This window comes from Eschrichtius robustus, chromosome 11 (assembly GCF_028021215.1).
Source record: "Eschrichtius robustus isolate mEscRob2 chromosome 11, mEscRob2.pri, whole genome shotgun sequence".
Taxonomy (NCBI): domain Eukaryota; kingdom Metazoa; phylum Chordata; class Mammalia; order Artiodactyla; family Eschrichtiidae; genus Eschrichtius; species Eschrichtius robustus.
The window spans coordinates 108,901,418-108,921,411 of record NC_090834.1 but is presented as its reverse complement, the minus strand read 5'-3'; the positions used below and the strand labels follow the sequence as shown (position 1 = coordinate 108,921,411).

Here is a 19,994-nt window from a genome sequence, read left to right as displayed (position 1 = left end):
GTTGAACAGAGCCTCTGGGTACATGAGGCCTGGTGCTGGGCTATCCCTCAGGCTTCAGGGACCTCTACTGGAGGCTGCACAGCAAGGCCAGAGGTGAAACCAAAGCCAGAGAAGACTAAGGCCAGAGCCTGCGGTGTGGCCCCAAGGGCAGAGGTGCTCATCTGTCCACAGGGGTGTCCTCAGCATGGGTCCTGGAGGGCCAGGTGGGCTCGGTCAGTCCAAACATGACACCAAGCACCAAACGGCAGGCACCTCCTCCTGCTTCCCTGGCAGTGGGCGGAAGACCCCCTCTGCTCCCGCAGGGTGGGAGGGGTGGAGTGGGAGCCCCTCCCCACCCCGGGGTGCTTGGGCCTGGGCTGGCTGTGGATGCCTGCCGTGGAGGTGGAGGGGATCTGGCACCACCAAGACCTTCTCTCCTCAGGCCCCAGCCCCGTGGAGACTGAAAATGACCATCGGGCACAAAAGAGTCTGACACAGCCAAGGAGTCAGGCACCATTTTTTATAAAAACGCGTATATCATTTTTCACTCTTTAAAATCACATTCAAAAATCGGCAAAGAAACGCCCCGGGGGGTGAGTAGATGGGAGGGGAGGGCCCGCTGACCCAGCCCCAGGGGAGAGGGCGCGACACCACACACGGCAGCGACTGGCATGAGGGGGCATGCTGCGGGCGAGGTGGCGCCCTGTGGGCAGTGGCACTGACGGGACACGGGGCTCGGGGGCTGGACGGCCGGGGGCGCGCACGGAGCGGCCTGGCGTGGGGAGGGCTGCCCCACCCGGCCCCCTCTCACTGTGCTGCCCGGCCAGCCCAGGCCGGCCCCCTGTGGTCCTGGGCAGAAGAGGCCCTGCCCAGCCCAGGGAAAGGGGGCTCGGGGCCAGGCGAGGCCAGTGTGGCACAATCCACAGGTGCCTTTCTGTGGTCCCTGAGCCTGGGCGCTTGGGGTGGGAAGAAGAGGGGGCTTCGGTGAGGGCAGCGGCAGCCGCTGCCAACGCCACCTCCTGGCCAAGCCCCGTGGTGTCCAGGGAAGGTGGGAACGGGGGACTCTTCCCAAGAAAGGGTGCAGGAGCCTAAGTCACGTGGGAGGCCCTGGGGTCAGGGAGACAACGGGCTCCCTTGTCTACCGACTAGCTGGAGGGCACGTCAGTGCAGGGCTGTGTCCCTGTGACAGGAGGGGCCGCGGTGGGAAAATTCAAGTAGCATCCCTGCCCTGTGGCCTCCCCTGGGCTGGGGAACGCCGGGCCACCCAGCTGGGCTGTGGGCACAGAGCTGGAGGTGGCCCAACTCCACGTGGCACCATCCCTGGGGAAGGGGCAGGAGGGCCGCTGGGGGCGGCTGCTCTCCCTGCACGGGAGGACACCGGGGGTGGGTGGCCCCTGGGGGCGGGGCCGAGGGTGGCTGGGTGGGCGGCAGCGGGAGCCAAGGCAAGCGGGCCCCTCCCTGGGGGCTGGGCCAGGCTGGGGCCACAGGAAATCACAATAATTACAAAATAAAACCTTTTCCGCTTGGCGGGAAAACAAATAATAAAAATTCAACAAAATAAATTAGAGGTTTATAAAAGGCGGGCGGGCAGGAGGGCGGCCGGGCGGGTGGCGGCAGCAGGTCAGAGGCCGTTGGCGCTGCCGCGCTGCACCAGCGGCACCTTGCTCAGCTCCACGACGGGCGAGCGCGGCTTGTTCTTCATCTTGGGCACCCGCTGCACCAGCTGCTGGGCCTCGCGGTAGGCGTCACGCAGCTCCTTCTTCCACTGCACCAGCTCGGGGTCGCTCTGCACACACCCCGAGGTCTGTCAGGGGAGCCCCGAAGGCCGCTCTGTCCCCGCCCCCGCCCACCGCCCGGGCCCCCACTCACGTCGCACTGCAGGACGAACTGCTTGCCGCCGCGGATCTTGAGAAGGAGGCACTTTCGCTCCTTGATCTGTGTCTCCTCCACCGACTGGATCTCCTCCATGGTCAGCAGGCTCTGCTGCAGGGCGGGGAGCGGGCGGTGAGGGCGCGGGACAGGCCCCGCCAGCCGCCAACCCCAGGGGCTCCCGGCCCCGGCCCGCTCCTTACCGGGGCCTCGCCCTCGCCCCGCCACTCGAGCCGGTTGGGGAACAGGTAGAAGTACCGCCGCTGCCACTGGGTCAGGAAGGGGTTGCCCATCTTGGACATGTAGCCGTGCATGATGCAGTCCTTGCCCAGGGCGTAGTCTGATGCAAGAGAGTAAGAGAGGGGGACTCAGCCGGGCCCGCTCCGCCCGGGTTTGAATCCTGGGTCGGCTGCTCTCTGGCTGTGACCTTGGCTGAAACCTGAGCCTGTTTCCGATCTTTAAAGCAGGCACTGGGCGCCCACGGCAGCCGCCGACCCTCACCTTCCTCGTGGCCCAGCTGCTTGTTTTTGGTTTTCTTGCGGGCCTCCAGCCGGTCCGTCTCAACGTTGATGGTGTCGAAGACAGTCTCTGCCACCTCCTGCTGCCACCGCTCCGAGATGGTGAGGGGGAAGTTGCGGTAGAGCTCCTGGTCGCTGTCCAGTAACTTCACCGCAGGGACAGGGAAGAGACATCCATCAGCCACAGGCCTACCTGGCCGCAGGGCCCCAGGGCAGGGGGGTCTGGTCCCACCGCCGCCCCCAAGGATGTTTGGGGAGGAGAAGCCTGAGGCCCAACAGGCAGACGGGGCTGGCGTTGGGTCTCACGGGGCAGAGGAGGGAGGAGGATGCCAGCGGGCTGGGCTCAGAGCTCAGGGCTGAGAGGCCAGGCAAGGCCCAGTACCTTGATTCCTTTTGTGTCCTCCTCATCAAAGGAGCCAATGTCGAAGGCATCTGCCGCATTCACCTCCCCTCGTGGGGGCATTAGCGGGGGAGGGTACTGCAGCAGAACAGGGGCTGACCATCAGCACGGGGCGGGGGCTACAGAGGGCCCCACCCGGCCCCGGCCTCCAGGCTGTTACCTTCTGCAGGAAGACCATCTGCCAGTCCAGGGAACGGAAGAAGGGGCTCTCCTTCACTTCCTGGGCCCTGCAGGGAGAGCGGGTCATCGGGGCTCGGCACCACCCAGGCCGGGGGGCGAAGCCTGGGCTGTGGGGCAGGTGGCCCAGGTTAACTCCTGGTTCAGCCACTCTCTGGCTCTGCGACCTTGGGCAAGTTCCTTAAACCTCAGCCGGCTTCCCCATCTCTAAAATGGGGAGAACAGCAGTTCCCACATCGTAGGGCTGGCGTGAGTTTTAACATTGTGAATCTTGCAACATCGTGCCCAGCGCTTAGTAAATGTTTAATAAACATAAAAAGCTGCTGTCCTCATCATTTGTGTTACAAGGCCCCTCGGGAAGCTGGTCCACACCCACCTCCAGCAGCTGCACGGCAGGCAGCCCTCCCCCTGAGAACACTGGGCAGGGCTGGCCACGCCTCAGCTTGTGAACTCTTCAAAGGAGGCTGGGACCATGGAGGAGGCTCCAGTGATAGGACACAGGCCTTGTCTTCTTAGGGGCACAGGCAGAGGCTCGGGCAGGCTGGCCCAGCAGCCCACTGCAGAGGCCTGGACACAACAGCGTGGACACCACCCAGGGCCCAGCAGGGAGGGAAGGCCTGGGACAACGGCCCTGGTCTCAGGCACTCACCCTCGGCCCAGGCAGCCTAGCCTCCTGTTGACGTCCCTCTGTAGCAGCCCCTCCAGCAAGGAGCGGAGCTCGGGGGAGAAGGAGTCGGGCAGCTCCACAGCCTGCAGGGAGGAGGTGGGGGACGTTGGCAGAGGCCCGGGCCCCATCCCAGCTCTGGGGCTCCTGAGGCTGCTTGGGGCAGGGGCGGGAGGGTCCAGGCCCCCAGCAGAGGGAGAGCTTCCTAATTGGCCCCTAGCAGGCATGTCTGCTCTGACGACAGAGAGAGGAGAGCCTACAGGGAAGGAGGCCAGAGTGGGGTTAAGCAGCTGGAGATGGCTGCTGGCCGGTGAGACCCTGATGCCCGCAGGAGACCCCAGCCTCACTGTGGCCACCCATGGACTCCGCCCAGCCTCCCCGGGCTGGGACCCTCCACGCACCATGGTCAACGTCATTCTGTCGATCTCATGCTTGTCTTTGGTCTTGTGCTGCCGGAAAGGGCTATGCCTGGGCAAGAAAGGCCGAAGTCCAAGGTCAGAGGACGGGAATGGGGAAACTGAGGCAGGCAGCATGAACGATCCTTGCCAAAGCCAGGGATGGTGCCACCCCTAACGCCCGGGCAGCAGTGGGCCCCCTACCCCCCCGCCTCCTTCCTGGCCTGGGGAAGAGCCTGTCTCTGTCCTGTCCCACCCGCCCTGGGATGGCCCACTCACCCTCGCAGCAGCTTGAAGAGCATGCAGCCCAGCGAGAACCAGTCGGCGCTGCTGTCGTAGGCCACGCCCTTCTGCAGAACCTCGGGGGCCATGTACCCGTGGGTGCCCCTGTGGGAGCGAGGAGGCCGTGAGTGGGTCCGGTGGAGGGTGCGGGAAGGGAGAGGGGGCTGGGGCACTCACACGCTGGCGTGGGGCTTCTTCTTGGAAAAGTCGCAGGCCAGGCCCAGGTCTGAGATGCGCACGTGGCCATGCTCGTCCAGCAGGATGTTGGCTGGCTGTGGAGGAAGCCCAGTGAGCCGTCCCCCGAGCAGCTCAGGACAGGGCCCGGCCAGGCAAGACGCCAGCTGGGGCGCTGTCTTTGCTCTAGAGGGTATGGGTGTCCAGGGACAGGGCCCTGGGTCGGGGGCGCGGAGGCGAGGAGCCGGGCCGGGCCTGTCTTGGGAACGGGGGCAGCCGTGCTGGGAGGAGGGCGGGGCGCCTCACCTTCAGGTCCCGGTAGACGACAAAGCGGTTGTGCATGTGCTCCAGGCCCAGGATGATCTCGGCCGCGTAGAAGCGCATGTCGGCCTCGGAGAAGACCCCGTGCTGGGACAGGTGGTAGTGCAGGTCCCCGCCTGAGGGAAGCAGCCGATCAGGGGGGTGCTCAGCTCCCACCCCGGCCCCCAGCCCCGAGATCCACCTGGGGCCAGGCCGGGCACCCACCGTTCATGAGATCCAGGATGAAGCTGAGCTTGTCTGGCGTGTGGAACGCGTACGACATGCAGACGATGAACGGGCAGTCCTAGGAAGGGGTGGAAGAGGAGGTCAGCAGAGGCTGTGCCAGGTTCGGAGCCAGAGGCTGAGCTGGAGGCCAGCTGCCCGCTCACCCCGGTGCTGACGAGGGAGAGCATGATGCGCTCGTTCAGGGCCAGCGTCTCCCCTTGCTTCATCTTGATGCGCTTCTTGTCCAGACACTTCATGGCATACCTGCGGGGGAGGGGCTGGTTGGTCAGGCGGTCCGCTGGTACCTGCAGTGCAGGGCCCCAGGGGCGAGGTGGGGCGGGCAGTCCTCAGGGCCCTTGTGGGGAAGACTAGACACCACGACAAGCGTGTGACACACAGAGACAGAGAGAGGGCAGAAGCGCTGGCGGGCCGGGGCTCCAGGGGCCATGGCGGGTACCAGAGCAAGAACCGTGTGTGGCCCTCTGCGGACACCTGCCCATTCAGGGCCCTGCCACCTGCCTTCAGGGCACCCCCCGTGGCCCTCCTCTCCCTCAGGCATGCCACCAAGTGCTCACATCTTGCCCGTGTCGGCCTTCCGGCACCCGTAGACCTCGCCGAAGCCCCCTCGCCCGATGATGCGGTGCACGCTGAAGTCGTTCATGGTCAGCTGCGGGGACGGCGGCAGCAACGGGGTCACTGCAGGCTGCCTGGGCCCCGCCCTGGGGCCACCGTCGCCATGTGCTTCCCTGCCTTGAGCTGTCCCCGCTGGGCTCCTGCACCAACCCCACAGCCACCCCCTGGGGGTTGAAGGGTCGACTCCCCTGGCCTCCCCAGCCCTGGCCCAGCCCTGGGGCCCGGGTCCCTGGGGAGGAGCAGCAGGGAGAGGGCTCTCCACTCCCACCCAGCCCACTCACATGGATGTTGAGCTCCACATTCTTCCACTGGCAAAATCGTGTGAATTTATCGCTGCGAGAGAAGAAACCAGGCTCAGTTGAGCCTTAGGAAGTGAGTGAAATGACGCTGGGGTGAGCCGGCCTCACCCACTACCATTCCCTGGGCTCCCGAGCCTCAGTGTCCTCTTCTGGGGTTGCCCAGGAAGACTGCCAGCCCGAGCTGCCCCCAGCCCCACCAATGCTGGCGCTGCTGTCTGTCTGCAGGTTCCTGCTGGGATGAGATAAGCTTAGGGGTGAGGTCTTCCAGTCTGACCCCGACTTCCTGCTACCACATCCACAACAGTGCTCAGCCCGTCCCTGCTTGCATACTTCCAGTGACACACCACTCACTCCCTGTGGAGCCCCCACTCCATGACGAGGCAGCTGGGACATTGAGAAAGCTGCTCCTTGCACGGAGCTGAAATCTCCCTACAACTCCCACGCACCGTGAAGGCCACATTGGGCAGCGGGGTGGGCAGTGTGTCCTCTCGTGCCCATCCCTACCACCAGCCTGATGCTTCTCAACCCCAACGGGCCCAGCGAGGGGCTAGACAGTCCATGGGAGGGAAGACGCATGGGTGGTCCCTCGCTCCCTTTCGACCCTCCCTGGACAGGCTTGGAGGTGCTTGGTGCCGAGAAGGATGGGGCGGGAGTGTCGGAGAGGTGACCTCTTAGGATTGCCCGCGCTGGCGTGTAGACAGCCCCAGGGGCCCGCGCGCTGGGGACTCAAGCAGGCTGGCTTCTCTCCTCCACGCCATCCACACCCCTTCTCAGAGAGCCTCTTCCCCACTTTCTGCTGCCGCTCACACCCCGCTCTCACCTCTCAATGAATTTCTGGAACACATCTCCTCGGAGGTTCTGACAGATCTCTTCGATGTATGGCTAAAGGAGGAAGCGGGAGGTTGGTGGCTGAGCCAGAGCGGGAGCCGACCAGGCTCCGGGACGTGTGCTGCCCAAGGGGGACTCCGGCTGGGCTGGGCGGCAGCGGGGAAAAGCCCAGCACACACCTGGAAGAGATCCGGAGGCACCTGCTTCCTCACCAGATGGCCCTGGACGTGCTCGATGGCACTTTTCGAGAAGGGCTGGGGAAGAGAGAGGTGTATTCATTCTCCACGGGTCCGCCCCTCCCGTCCCCACGCCCGCGCCGGCACGCGGGCCCGGGCACTCACGTGTGAGCAGGCCAGCAGCTCCTTCATGATGTAGGTGTCAAAGATCTCCCGGCTGCAGGCCAGGCGCTCCTCCTCTGTCTCCAGCTTCTCGTATTTCTTGATCTAGAGGACAAGATCCCCACAGGTGAGCTTTGGCCCAGCGGGGTGCGGGGGTGTCTTACAGATTCAGCGAAAGCAGCCCAAGCCCTGCCCCTTTCTCCACGCACAGCATGGCCAGGCTAGCCCAGCCTCACCCCCTCGTAGAACTCCACCAAGGGCTTGGCCTCCTCCAGGTGCTTCAGGCAGAAGTCTCGGAAGAGCAGGTACCCTGAAAGCAAACATTGTGCATCACGCCGAGCCACACACCCTGCAGAGGCCTGCCCATCCTGGAGGGTGGGGTGGGCTTGGGGCTTCCTGGGCAAAACTGGCCAAAGAGGTGGCAGAGGTGATCTCTGCCCCAGGCAGAGGCTGGCCAAGGTGGCCTCGGAGGCTGACGCCAACCGAAGATTCTTGGATTCGGGGTCGGGGCGCCTGCATCTCTACCCCTCTCAGAATCTGCTTCCTCAGATGGTGGCCGGAAAGTGACAGGTGCCCTGGTGAGGCAGAGGTGGGGAGTAGACTCTGGCGCCCAGGTCCCCCACCCTCTCACTGCAGTCTGGGGCCTGTAGCTCCTCAAGGAGGGCGACACACCCACTGGTCAGGCTGTGCAGGGGCAGTGAGATCCACCCGGCCCAGGCCAGGGCTGCTGCGTGGGGGCAGGAAGGCAGCCTCCGGGCGGGGGGCGGGGGGGGGGTGTCCCTCTCCCTGGGCCTTACACCCCCCTCCGACATCTGGCTGATTCTCACAGCAGCCACGAGAAACAGGCAGACAGGGAGGGCAGGTCCAGCTGGGGAAACCGAGGCTCAGGGAGACCTGTCAGGCAGGCGGTGTGTGGCAGCATGAGTAGAACTCAGGGCCCTTCTGTCCAGTGGCAGGTCCTGGGAAGGACAGGCCAGAGAGTGTGGCCTCGGTGCAGGGGGCCTCAAAGGGCATGGGCCTCTGGGCAAGGGAAGAGGTGAGACGGGCTGCAGGAAGGGCTCACAGGAGGCCTTGCGTGGGCTAGGCCTCATCCTCCCCAGGGGTGGGGGCCGGAAGCCTGGCCCCAGAGCAGCCCTGGAGGGCAAAGCAGAAGGAAGGGTGGTCTCTACTCCCTCCAGCCCAACATGGGTGACCAGGCTCGAGCTGGGTGGCTTTCCACACCTCTTGGGGGCACTGTCCCCACTGCCTGGGCACCTCTGCCAGAGCTCACGGCCAGCACTTCTGGTAAGGGCAGACTGGCCTTTCGATAGTGTGACTTTAGTAACTTGTGACCAGGGCTTCCCAGTGGGCCAGGGGCTTTCACTGCCACCGCCTCACCCGGCCCTCCAACAGTCTTGGGCAGCGGGGCTCCTGAGTCCTAGCTCCCAGGTGAGACTCATAGAGAGATGAAGCAATGTGCCAGGTCACAGAGCACAGGCAGGGGACCCACACTGCGTGCTTCCCGACACACTGACTGGCTAAGCCTGACCTCCAACGCCCGATCCTGCCAGGCCGGGCCACTCCCATTTCAAAGCCGAGATCCCGTTCTCCGGAGCTGTGTGTGTGTGGCCGGACGGAGCCTGCTTCCCTGAGCCCCGCCTCACCCTTCCCCCCTTCCCTGTGTGCCAGGTCCGTGGGGTGGACCCACGATGCCTGTTAAGACACGGGCACTGAGGACGAGGAACGGAGGGGCCGGCCAAAGCAGGCTGCTCACAAAGAGGGCCCGTGGGGGCGGGGTGGGGGCGACCACAGCCCGGCGGGCGCCACAGGAAGGGCCCCGCCCCTTCCTGTCAGTTCTACCAACGGCCCCGAGCAGCTGTGCCTGCACCAAGGGGAAGCTGCAACTCTCAAAAACAAACCCCAAAGGAGGAACTCCCCTGGCGGCCCTGGGAGACTGCTGGCCCCGCCCCTTCAGGGGGCTCCGGGGCCGACGGCCAGGGGCTGGGAGGGCACTACATCACCGCCCTGCTGCCACCCTGCTGCCACCGGGGGGCTCGCTGGCTGCCCTGCCCCCTGCCCCGGTGGCTGGGAGGCCAAACCTCCTGGGAGAGGGGAGCACAGCCCAGTCGGCTGGGGTGGGGGCAGGAAGGTGGCCCCGGCGTCCTCCTGCCCCCATCCCCCGGCCTGGGCAGCTGGACAAGTGGCAGAAGCCCCAGGGCCGGCAGAGTCCCCACCGTACTCACCCAGCTTCTGGGAGAAGATCTTCTCGAAGGTCACCTCGCCCCGGTCCTCCAGGTACTTCTGCATGACGCTGCGGATGCTGAAAGACACAGGGGCCGCGGTGACCTGGAGCCCCCAAGGCTCCTGGCAGGCCTGCTGGCCCTGCTTCCCTGGAAGGTCGCTGCTTCCTCTCCCAGAATCCAGAGTGGAGGGCACTGCTGGTGGGTGTCATCGCTCCCTCCAAGAAGGCAGCCACCCCTGTTGGACCTGACCGTGGCCACACCAGAGGGACCTGAGCAGTCCTGTGCCTGCCTACCAAGGCTCTGTCCCCCAAAGCTAGGGTGACCAGCAGGTGGGTGCTCAGAAGCCTGGTCCCAGCGCTGCCTCGTCTGGCTTTAGGAACTTGGCCAAACCTCAAAAGCCAGGACTCACCCATCAGCTAATGATGGGTCACGAAAATGTGGCCCATCCTGACAATGGGATACTACTTGGCCAGGAAATGGAGTGAAGTGCTGGTGTACGTGTGTGTCACGGTATAGATAAACCTAAGAGTATTCTGCTAAGTGAACAGAAAGTCACAAAAGGCCACATATTATATGATTCCATTTATACCACCCTTCCAGAACAGGCAAATCTACAGACAGAAAGCAGATTAGTGAGTGTCAGGCTGGAGAAGAAAAGGGGAATAACTTCTAATGGGCACAGGGTTTCTTTATAAGGTGATGGAAATGTTCTGGAATCAGGTAGTGGTGAAGGTTGCACAACACAGTAAATGTACTAAAATCCACTGAATTGTACACTTTAACATAATGAATTTTATGTTATGTGAATTATATCCCAACATTGAAAAAAAAAGCCAAGCCTCAGTTCCCGTGTCCCTGATACCCGAAGTAAAAACCCCTGCCCCTGGGTCGCCTGGGAGGGCAGCGGAGCAGAGGCCGCTGTTGTGACCACGGAAGCCCAAGCCCACACTCCCCGCCCCTGGCTACCTCCCCCCACCGCCGAGCGCTGTCTGGGAAAGCCACACCTGGCCACGCTTCACGCCTCAGTCACCTCTTGCTGTCCCTTCCTCTCCTTTCCTGGGCCACCTGCAGTCCCGCCCTGCCAACCGGCTGTGGTCCCATTTGGACCTCACTAGCCTGGGCTCCTCAGTGCTCTCAGCTGCCCATGCTGAGGGCCGTGCTGGGCAGTCACACCTGAGCCCGTGCGATGCCCACAGACCTCAGGATACGTGGGGCTGCCAGCAGGCCACGGATGAAGAGGACTCTGTGTGCCCACCTCTCTGTATCCCCGCACCCCTGTTGGAGCCCAGCACAGGGTCCTGCCGCCCATCACCTACTGGAAGGTGCCGTGCAACCCTGCCCCCCCAGGCAGGCCCTCCCAGTCCTGCACCGGTGGTTCTGTGACATTAGACAGCATGAGACAAAGCCTGAGTGGGGCCCCGTCATCTGGAGGAGACTCAGGCAGGAAAGAATGTTCCGGGTCATTGGCAGAGGCCGTGTGGAGAAGGCAGAACCTCACTGGGTTCCTCAAATGCAAACAGTATGTCACCAGGTGACAAAGCCCAGGGCAGGTGGGTGGGCATGGGGGCAGGCAGGGAAGACCCAGCCAGGGATGAGCCACGGGGCAGGGAGGAGGCTCAGCGGACAACACCTGGGAAGCTCGGTCCAGGGCGGCGGGGGGGCGGACAGACTCTGCTGGGGGCACGCACAGGAGGAAGCCCAGGTGGCTGATGACACTGGGCCGGGAACGAGGGGAAGAAACAAGGTGGGGTAGGAGCAGGCTCGCCTGTTGGATGGGTGGATGGAAGGACAGAAGAAGAGCTGACGAGGCCAGCTGGGGGTCTTGAGGCCCTGGGCCCCATCAGAGAGGGGGCCTGAGGAGAGAAGGCTCCAGGCAGGGCCAGTGCAGCCAGCAGACGCCGCCCGACCCCTGGCCTGGGCTCGCAGGCGGGGCGACTCCTGCCCTGTCCTGCTCAGCACTTTCCTTCTTAGGTGGTCTGGGTGGAGGCCCAGACCCTGGCCCTCCCGGGCCCTTGTCCCCATTCGGGCCACGCAAGACAACATGGAAGCAGGCACAGCCGGTGTGAGCAGTCCTGGAGCTGTGACCCCTCCCCCCAGACGCTCGGAGATGCCGTGACCTCCTCCGAAAACTGTCTCCACAGGAAGAAGGGTGCCGATGACCTGGACAGCCCTACTGTGTCCCCATCCTGTGACTCCAGCCGACAAGAGAAGAGCGCCAGCTGAGGGCCAGCGGCCCAGTGGCCCTGCACTGCCACGGCAGAGCCGGTTCCCTCCCGGAAAGTGAGGACGCCCTCCACAACCGCAGGGACCCCAAGGCCGCGACGTGGCCCTCAGCCACGCTGGCACACCCTCCCCTCCTGGGGGCCACACACCTGCTCACGTCCACCAGCCACCGCCAAGGACACATCTCCCTGGCCCCGTGGGACTCCCAGGGACTCAGGAGAGGAGACCAGACCCCAAGTCCCTCATGCACTTCACACACATCAGAAGCTAAAAAATCTGTGACACTGAGCAAGACACAGCCCCCGCCCTGGGGCCTGCCGACTGGAGACAGGGAGCCCAGGGAGCCTGTGGGGCGCAGTCTGTGCCGACCTCTCAGGGCTCCCAGCTCTGCGAGGGACAGCTTGGGGCCTCCCGTTCGGATAGGGAAACAGGCCGGGGGGTGTGCCGGGTCGAGCACAGCAGGGTGGGCCCAGTCCAAGGTAGCGAAGGCTCAGCAGGGTCAGGAGACCAGGCAGCCGGGAGGTAGGGGTGTGGAGCCCGGGGACCCTGCGAGGGCCAGATTTCTCCTGGGAGGTGGACAAAGCAATAAAGAGGGAAGAAATATCACAAAATGTCGATCTTCCATGGAGCTGGATGGTCAGAGGGAACGCCCAGACAGGTAGACGCAGGTGACAGGCAGGGTGACTCCGGTCTGTCAGATGACCCCATGGGGCAGCTGGGCGTGGCCCCTGCAAGAGTCACTGGGAAGCCCCCTGCCCCTGAACCAGCAAGACTGGCGCCAGCTCAGCCAAGGCGGCGCGATGGGAATGCCCAGCCCAGAGCAGTGCCGCCACTTCCCGCCGCGGGGCTCGGGGGCTGGACGTGCAAAGGCCGGGAGACGCGCTCGCAGAGGGCCTGCCCACGACGAGAGAGCAGAGCCGGTGTCTCCTCTCCAGGCTCCGCAGCTGGCGCAGGCCTCCTCCCCTCCTGGGGGCTCTGCCACCGCTCGGCCCAGGGTGCGGAGGAAAGGCCCGGGCTCCGCGCTGCTCAGCGGCCAGACCCTGCCTCCCTCGGAAGGCTGCACGGGGTGGATGGCCACAGCATTCTTCCCAGCCCGCAGCACTTCCACTTTCTTCCTTAAAAAGAAAAAAATGTTTTCTAAATAAAATAAACACCTCCCCCCCCAACCAACATGAGGTCAGACTCAGCGGAGTCCTTGAAGGAGAGGCCCCCAAGGCCGCAACGTTAGGGTTTCCTGTCCATTCCCACGGGGCTGGGGCCCAGGGAGCTGGCAGGTTAGAGGAGTGTGTTATGGGGGATGTTCCCGCCAGGGTGGCAAATACAGGCTGGCACAGGAGGCGGTGGCGGCCTCCTGGGCTGGGTCACCTTCATCTCCCGCCCCCCTCTCCCTGATGCTGGCGGAGTCTGAGTGGCGGCGGGCCCAGAGCAGCATTCCTGTCCCCGCCCAGGTCAACGACTCTGATATCCAGGAGCACGTGGTCCCCAGATGGACTCCAGGTTGTCCGGAGAGCCCAGTATCTGCACCCTCCCCGCCCCAGCCCCACCCCCGGCCCCCGAAGGACCCAGCCCCTCCGGGGAACGGCCTCAGTGGCCTTTGTTGCTGCAGTCGGACGGGTACCCAGGCCTGGGCTCCAAATGGCCCTCCCCACCTCCCTCCCTGAGGCCAGGCCAAGTCACAGACTTTAAATGTCCAGTTTCCCCACTTGTAAAATGAGGATGTCAACAAATGCTGAATGGCCAACACTGAGCTGGCCACTGAAAAAGGCGGAGAGGACACAGCAAGAGGAGAACGCAGCCCTGCTGCGAGGGCCATCAGCTCCCTCCCTCTCCTGAAGGGAGCCCTCCTGCCGGAACCCCCAGCATGCGCCTCCTTCTGGAACGTGATCAGAAGCTCCCCAGTCTTGCTCGGGTCTCAGCCCCACACCTGCCGCGTCCTCAGAGGGTGGGGCTCTGACTGGCGAGCCCGCCCCGCGCCTGGGCCCACGAGCACCCCCGAGCCTGAGCGGCCGCCACTCCACTCTGCTCACAGACCAGCCTCACGCACTCGTGCCGCACAGCCTGGGGGCCCCAGTGGGCAGAGCCCGATACCTGCCCTGCCAAAGGAGCAAGGGCCCCCTGGCAGGAGCTGCCCGGCCCCGTTGCCCAACAGCCAGGGCTGCTCACTCTGGCTCCAGCTGCTCCGAGGAGCAGGCCCAGCCTGACACCAGGGGAGAGAGCACTTCCGCCCTCCCAGCCTAGAGCGCGGGCTGGGGTGATGGGACGGCAGGGAGGGGGTAAGGGCTGAGGGGGAGGACTTCCGGCACCTTCCGGCACCACATGGTTCAAAGGGAAAGCTAAGTCCTTCACTCTGTGGCACACGGGCCTCACAGATGACACCCACTCAGGGTCACAGACCGCAGCTTGTATGGACCGGGCGGGACCGCAGGGTCAGAAGCAAACACTCATCTTGATGGTGAGGAAATCGCGGCCAGAAGAAGCTGAGTAGCTCACCCTGAGTCCCAACCAAGTTAGTGGCCAGAAAATGTCCAGCCCTCCCCGAGAAAGGGCCTCCCACCAGGCAAGGGCCTACCCCAGCCTCTGCCGGAGAGCTGGGTGCAGAGTCCCAGGGGACCCCGGACTCGTGCCCTGCCTGCCTTGCCCTCCACCCACTGCCAGTGGCTGCGGGAGCCCATCAGGCTGGGGGCAGCCTTGGCCGGCACCTGGCTGGCCAAGGGCCATGGTCCCTGTGCTCCCGTGTGACAGGAATGCCAGAGCCACGAAACCTCAGGACGGTGCAAGCTGGCCCGGGGACTCTGGGCCTGGCGGGTCTGGTGCAGCCACGCCGGGAACCGTCACGCTCTGGGAGACGACGACGGTTAAGCCAGCAGATCAGAGGCTGCAGCCGCGGCGGGGGCGCTCCTCCGTGGCATTTCCAGGAAACCTGGCACCGAGGTGGCAGCAGCACAAGGAAGTCCCCTGGGGCTTCTTATTAATATTTCTCAATGACTCTCCTTGGGGCTGACAACATCCTCTGAGCTCGAACACAGGGCCACACACCAAATGGGAAAGACCAACCCAAACGGCCAACTCTGGAGCAAGTCCCGGGCCAGGGAAGAGAAAATGACAGCACGGCGCACCACACACATGAGCCCACCACGAATGTCCGCAGCGACCCAGGTTCCCCAGGGCACGGTGGCCACAAAGTGACAGCTTGCAGGATGTGCGGGAAAAGGCACTCCGGCGGCCTTGTCACACATCACGCCTTCTACCCCCCACAGTTCACTGCTGCCATCACCTCAGAACAAACCCAGAACAACTTCCAGGGCTCCGTGCCCTGCAGCTCCCAGAAAGGGGGCTATCCCCGACCCCAAACCCAGAACGGCCTCCAGAGTCAGAGAACTCCCTGCTCAGAGAACAGAGCCGCTAACACGTTCACACCTGAAAACCCACTTCTGAAACCCCGCTCTTTGGCCCGCGGAGGCGCCACCCTCCCTGTTAGCAGCGACGCAGAGAGGGCAGGTTATTGTTTCAGAAAAGGCTGCAGCCAAACGCCTCATTTTTAGTACCTCCTGTTTGAAACAGATTAGTGAGAACTCGAGTGTGACTCTGTCTTATGTGTCCAGCAGAGGACACCGGCCCCTCGGGGCCACAGGAACAAAGGGCAGGTGTGCTGGAGGCTGTGCGTTCCTCAAAGACGCTCACGTGCTCGTGGCTTCTGCTGTCTGTTCTGAGGCGGGAGCGTAGTATCCTGGAAGCACCAGCCGTGTGCACGCAGCCTGACCCCACCGGCTCCCAAGCGCTCGGCCCCCCTGCAGAGCCTCCCTGGGTGCCCGGGGCAGGCAGGAAACACCGCTGCAGAGCCTGCCTACACCTGATGTCACCGGGAGTTTACTACTAGGAATTAATCGTGCATTAATAGGACACATTTTTCCTGGGTTGACAGAGCCCAGATTCCCCGACACGGATTCCAACCTGTCATGCTCACGCGCCCTTCAAATCCTTTTACGGAGGGAACGGCAGGCGGGCGAGCAACTTAATGGCAAAAATGTGAAACCCCATGATCTGGAAAGGAGAACAGATGGGAAAAGATGTCCCGGAGACCCATTCCTGGGGAACGCGGGGGCTTCAAAGGCCCAGAGGGAATGACTGCCCAAAAGAGGATCTTGTTTTGTGGGGGGAGGCGGGGGCGGAGAACGCTGCTACTGGAGTGGAAAGTTCTGGGTAAGGGATAAAGGCTGAAAACAGCAGGGTTTCTCCTGGTGATGCAGAACTGGAAGGAGAAGGAAGGGAGAAAACCACTCCTTGCACCTCTTCCCTCTCCACAAATCAAGGGCAGGAAGGAAGTCCTGGGAGCAAAGAGTTAACAGGAACGAAGAAGCAGCGGAGGAAGAGCTGCGGGTCTGGGAGATGGGGAAGCCAGAAAAGGGCAGGAAGGAGGAAATCCACGGTGGGGGAGGGACCAGGAAAGGAAGAGCCGAGAGAATGGGAGGCTGCAAGAGGCACCCGGCTCTGACATCTGCCGCTGGGGCTGCCACTGTCACCAGGGAGGGCAGGGACATCTCCTGGGACCGCCCAGGCCGGTCTCCTCCGCCAGGAGCCCAGAGATTAATTACACGAGGCCTCCGTGGTCACATGAAGCAAATGACGCTAATTGCAGGACTGCTGCCGCTGCTGGGAAAGCGAGACAGCGGCTCCTTCAGGGAGAGGCCCAGACCACAGACCCCGAGGGCCGAAGGAGCGGAGAGCTCACCGGTGAAGGGCAGCCCCTCATTTTACCGAGGTGGAAACGGAGGCAGGCTGGGCCAGCATAAGGGACGTGCTGGGGCCCATGTGAGCTGGGACTGCGGTGGGATTAGAAGCCGGTCTCCTGATTCCAGCTGCACAGCTGCCTCTCTCCATGAGAAGCGCGAGAAATGGGTCTGTTTCCTCGGGTTCTATAGGGTGACAGAAGGGAAGGCCCCCGTGCCAACTCAGAGTGGCACTGTGCCCAACAGCTCCTGTTCCGCAGCGCTCAGAAGTCAGAGCTGTGATGCCAGCCCCAGCTCCCGGCCAAGCCACAACCTGGGCACCAGCCGCAGGGAGGCTGCCAAGAGGGACCACCCCAAGGTGGGAACGACTCCAAATGGCACCTTGTCATAGACAAACCGCGGCCTTCGTCCCTGGCCCTGACCTCGCGGGTGAGGGGAAGACGTGACCCCAGGCGTGGAGCCGTCTCCTCCGTGCACTAGCTTTACCAGAGCAGCCCAGCTCTGTCCCAGCCGACGGCGAGGGGCTGGGCCTTGATGGTGCCGGGGGCTGCCCTTGTGCTTCCGGGCCAGGGGTGCCAGCTGGCACATTCCACAAATCAAGGACCGGGCTGAGAGCAGAGGTACAGAGGGGTGTGTGGAAGAAATGATGTATAGCAGGGACAGAGCACTCGGGAGTCCAGAGACCCCAAGTTCAAGTGCCACCTCGCCTCCGTGACCAAGTCTCTTCCCCTCTCCCAGCCTCAGTTGCTTCAACTATTAAGTGGGAAAATACCACCTGCCATGCCTGTTTCCCACAGTCGTGAAAAGGATAAAATGGAGTAAAAAGCACTTTGCAAACCGGGAAGTGCCAGGCAGACGTTAAGATACAGTCATAATGATCTTCAGGGCAGGAGACATCTGACCCAGGGGGTGGGCGAAGCATCAAGCAAAGGGTGGCATATCCTCCGAGGTGGGAGGCCTGGATTCCTAGGCCCCTCCCCGGCCTTAGCTCACTAACAGTCACTGCTAGGGCCTCTGGTCCATCTCACAGGTGTGGGCAATCTGCCCAATGCGGCGCCGCCAGACGGTGACCCTACCTGAGAACCCATGACACCTGGCTCCTGGTCTCCTGCTGTGTTCCCCTAAAACTCACAGCTCACCTGGTTTCAGACACTATACACAGTCCTGATGTTTCTTGAGCAACTACTACATGCAAGGCATGGCCCTGCCAACCTCACAGGTCGGTTTTTGGATCGACTGAGATGACAAAGGTCAAAAATAAATAATTATAAGTTCCACCATTATTCCTATCACCACCATCAATATCACGGATGTAAAGGGGACAGGAAAAGAGGAACATCTTGTTGCTCACGGTTCTAACACCTGCAGCGCCAACCCAAGGCGGGGCCCCATCAGGAGCAATGCATTCTGGGGCGAGATTACCCAAACGCAGAGAGTTCCAGAAAAGGCCCCGCCTCATACTTTGCAGAAGTCCAAACTGCCAGAGGGTCTCGAGGCCACAGCCACCAAGGAGAGCCGCTGTGAGCCCCAGAGGGTGACTCCCCCATTTCCTCCCTCGTGGCTTTGTCATTTCTGAACTCATTTTTGTTCTAACTGTCGCCGCTCCCTGGACAGCCCGCAGCTGACAGTCAGTCTGGTTCCCGTTTTGAGAAATCTGATTGCAAATCTCTTAGAAAAAAAGGGCCCTAACGGCCTTTTCAAAACACAGGCCAATTTTCCTCTCCCAGGCCTGGTGTTCAGTCAATCTGAAACCCAGAGAACAGGTCACAGAGGAGGGCACCAGAGACGTGGGCACCGCACCCCCTCCCCACCGCCGCAGCCTTGGGTCCCGCTTCAAACACTCAGGGTGCCACAGAGTCACGGTCCTCATTTCACACCATCCACATTTCACAGATGAGAAAACCGAGGCCCAGAAATGGGAAGGGACTTGCCCAAAGTCACATGATTAGACCAAGAGAGCTAGGACGGGCCCAGGCTCCTGGGCTGGCAGGGAACCAGCATGGCAACTCTCAGGCAGGGATGGAGGAGCTTCTGGGGCTGGCCTCACTACTCAGCATGAGAGATCGTGGTGGGCACATGGCTCCTGTAGATGCAGAATGGCCAGGGCCCCCTGGCTCAGACCACAGTGGTGGACACAGTGTGGAACCAGAAGCCGGAAGCCCAGATCTGGTGGCCAGCCACCACCCTGGATGCCGGTGACACTGGGCAGGCCACTCACCTCCGGGCCTTCAGCTTCCCCACCTGTTCCACGGGGACAAAACCACACCTGACCTACCCGCCCATGGGCTGCTGTGAGGCTCAGGCAATGGGAAAATACTCTAGAAGCCGTAAAACGCTGGACAGCCTCAGCTATTGTCCGTATCCAGTCCACTCCTGTGCCCAAATCCTGAACAGCTGAAACTTGGATATCAGGTGCAATGATAGCAGTTACCTCACAGAGAGGTGGCAGCTGTGGTCCAGCTGCTGCAGGGGTACTGGGACGTCCCCTGGCAAACAGCACCCACGGGGCACCACAGGCGGGCCTCAGCAGAGGAGGGCTTCGAGGGGAGAGGGACGGAGGGATGTGGCGCACACCATACCCTGCTCCCCACGCTACCCCGGCCCCCAAAGCACTCTCAATCCCCACCCCAGGCCAGTGACCCGCCAGAAGAATGGGGAAGATCTGGGAAGACTTGTCTGCCCCAAACCTCACAGAAGTGTCCACCCGAGGGGAGCCAGGGGCGGGGGTGGTGGAACCCCAAGGCGGGGATGCTGAGAGTAGGGGCAGCGAAAGGATGGGCGATATAGTCAGGCCAGGTAGATGGGCAGGCAGAGGAGGGGACTCCACGGGACCCGGGGACACCCGGAGGAGGAGGAAGGGGAGCACAAGGGCCCTGGGGAAGAAGGCAAGAGCGACGGGCTGACGGAGAAGGGGGCCAGGCGGAGTGTGTGAAGGGAAAGGCGGCAGAGTAGGGCAGGGGCACTGAGCGGGTCGGGGAGCCAGTGCAACTGGAAAGCCCCGGCGTTGGGGCGCTCCGGGTTCAGGTGCACAGGGCCTGGGGCGCAGGGGTCCGGTCAGGGCTGCGGGACGCGGAGAGCTGGCGGGGCAGAGGGGTTCTCGGGGCCAGTGCCCGGGTGGTCTGGGGCTGCGGGGTCGGGGCTCGGGGAGCGGGGCCGAGGGGCCGGCGCCCGCCTCACCTGGGCTCGGGCAGCAGGATCTTCTTGCTGGCGCGCGCGGCCGGCGTGGCCTTGCTCTTCTCCATGGCCATCAGGTAGCTCACATCGGCCAGCACCGCCTCCAGGTCCGCCATCTTGGCGGCGGCGGCGGCCTCTCCCGCCGCTCGGCTCCGCTCCGCTCGGCGCGCTCGGCCCGGCCCGGCCGCTCCGTCGGCCTCGGGCGCCGCCGCCTGCCTGGCCCCGCTGGGCGCCCGCGGCTCCGCTCGCCGCGGCTCACAGGCGGCGCCGCCCCATGGCGCCGGCTCAGACCCGGCCCCGGCTCGCTCGGCTCCCGCCGGGACTGCAGTCGGGCCGCCGCCGCCGCCGCCGCCGCCGCCGCCGCCGCCGCCGCCGCCCGCGCCCCGGAGCCGCCGCCGCCGCCGCCGCCGCCGCCGCCGCCGCCTCCGACCCCGCCTGCCGCGCACAGCGCCAGCGAGCCCGCGAGGGGCCGGGCGGGCGGGCGGCGGCGCCCCCTGGAGGCCGCGCGGGCTGGACCGAGCCTGACCCCCGAGGCACCCAGACCCCGCCTCAGCCCCCAACCAGGTC

At 63.7% G+C, this 19,994-nt stretch overlaps 1 protein-coding gene across 1 annotated transcript; it reads right to left on the bottom strand.

The window, feature by feature from the left end:
- Positions 1–485: 485 nt before the first annotated feature.
- Positions 486–19,623, bottom strand: GRK2 (G protein-coupled receptor kinase 2). Its single transcript, XM_068555257.1, has 21 exons — positions 19,431–19,623; positions 9,304–9,380; positions 7,318–7,391; positions 7,085–7,186; positions 6,923–6,997; positions 6,736–6,797; positions 5,898–5,949; positions 5,559–5,650; positions 5,148–5,247; positions 4,984–5,062; positions 4,765–4,895; positions 4,462–4,556; positions 4,282–4,389; positions 4,009–4,075; positions 3,593–3,693; positions 2,927–2,993; positions 2,749–2,844; positions 2,350–2,512; positions 2,052–2,188; positions 1,849–1,962; positions 486–1,765 (listed from the first exon to the last, which is right to left on the bottom strand). Exons 1-21 carry the CDS (start codon positions 19,541–19,543, stop codon positions 1,601–1,603), a joined length of 2,070 nt encoding a protein of 689 aa, XP_068411358.1. The 5' UTR covers positions 19,544–19,623; the 3' UTR covers positions 486–1,600.
- Positions 19,624–19,994: the final 371 nt, after the last annotated feature.

Excerpts from the sequence above, each read along its gene's own strand:
- GRK2 (XM_068555257.1), bottom strand. The coding sequence starts at position 19,543 with ATGGCGGACCTGGAGGCGGTGCTGGCCGATGTGAGCTACCTGATGGCC. Across the intron at positions 7,187-7,317 it reads TGGTGGAGTTCTACGAGGGG|ATCAAGAAATACGAGAAGCT; the intron begins GTGAGGCTGGGC and ends CTTGTCCTCTAG. Across the intron at positions 3,694-4,008 it reads ACAGAATGACGTTGACCATG|GCTGTGGAGCTGCCCGACTC; the intron begins GTGCGTGGAGGG and ends TCCTCCCTGCAG.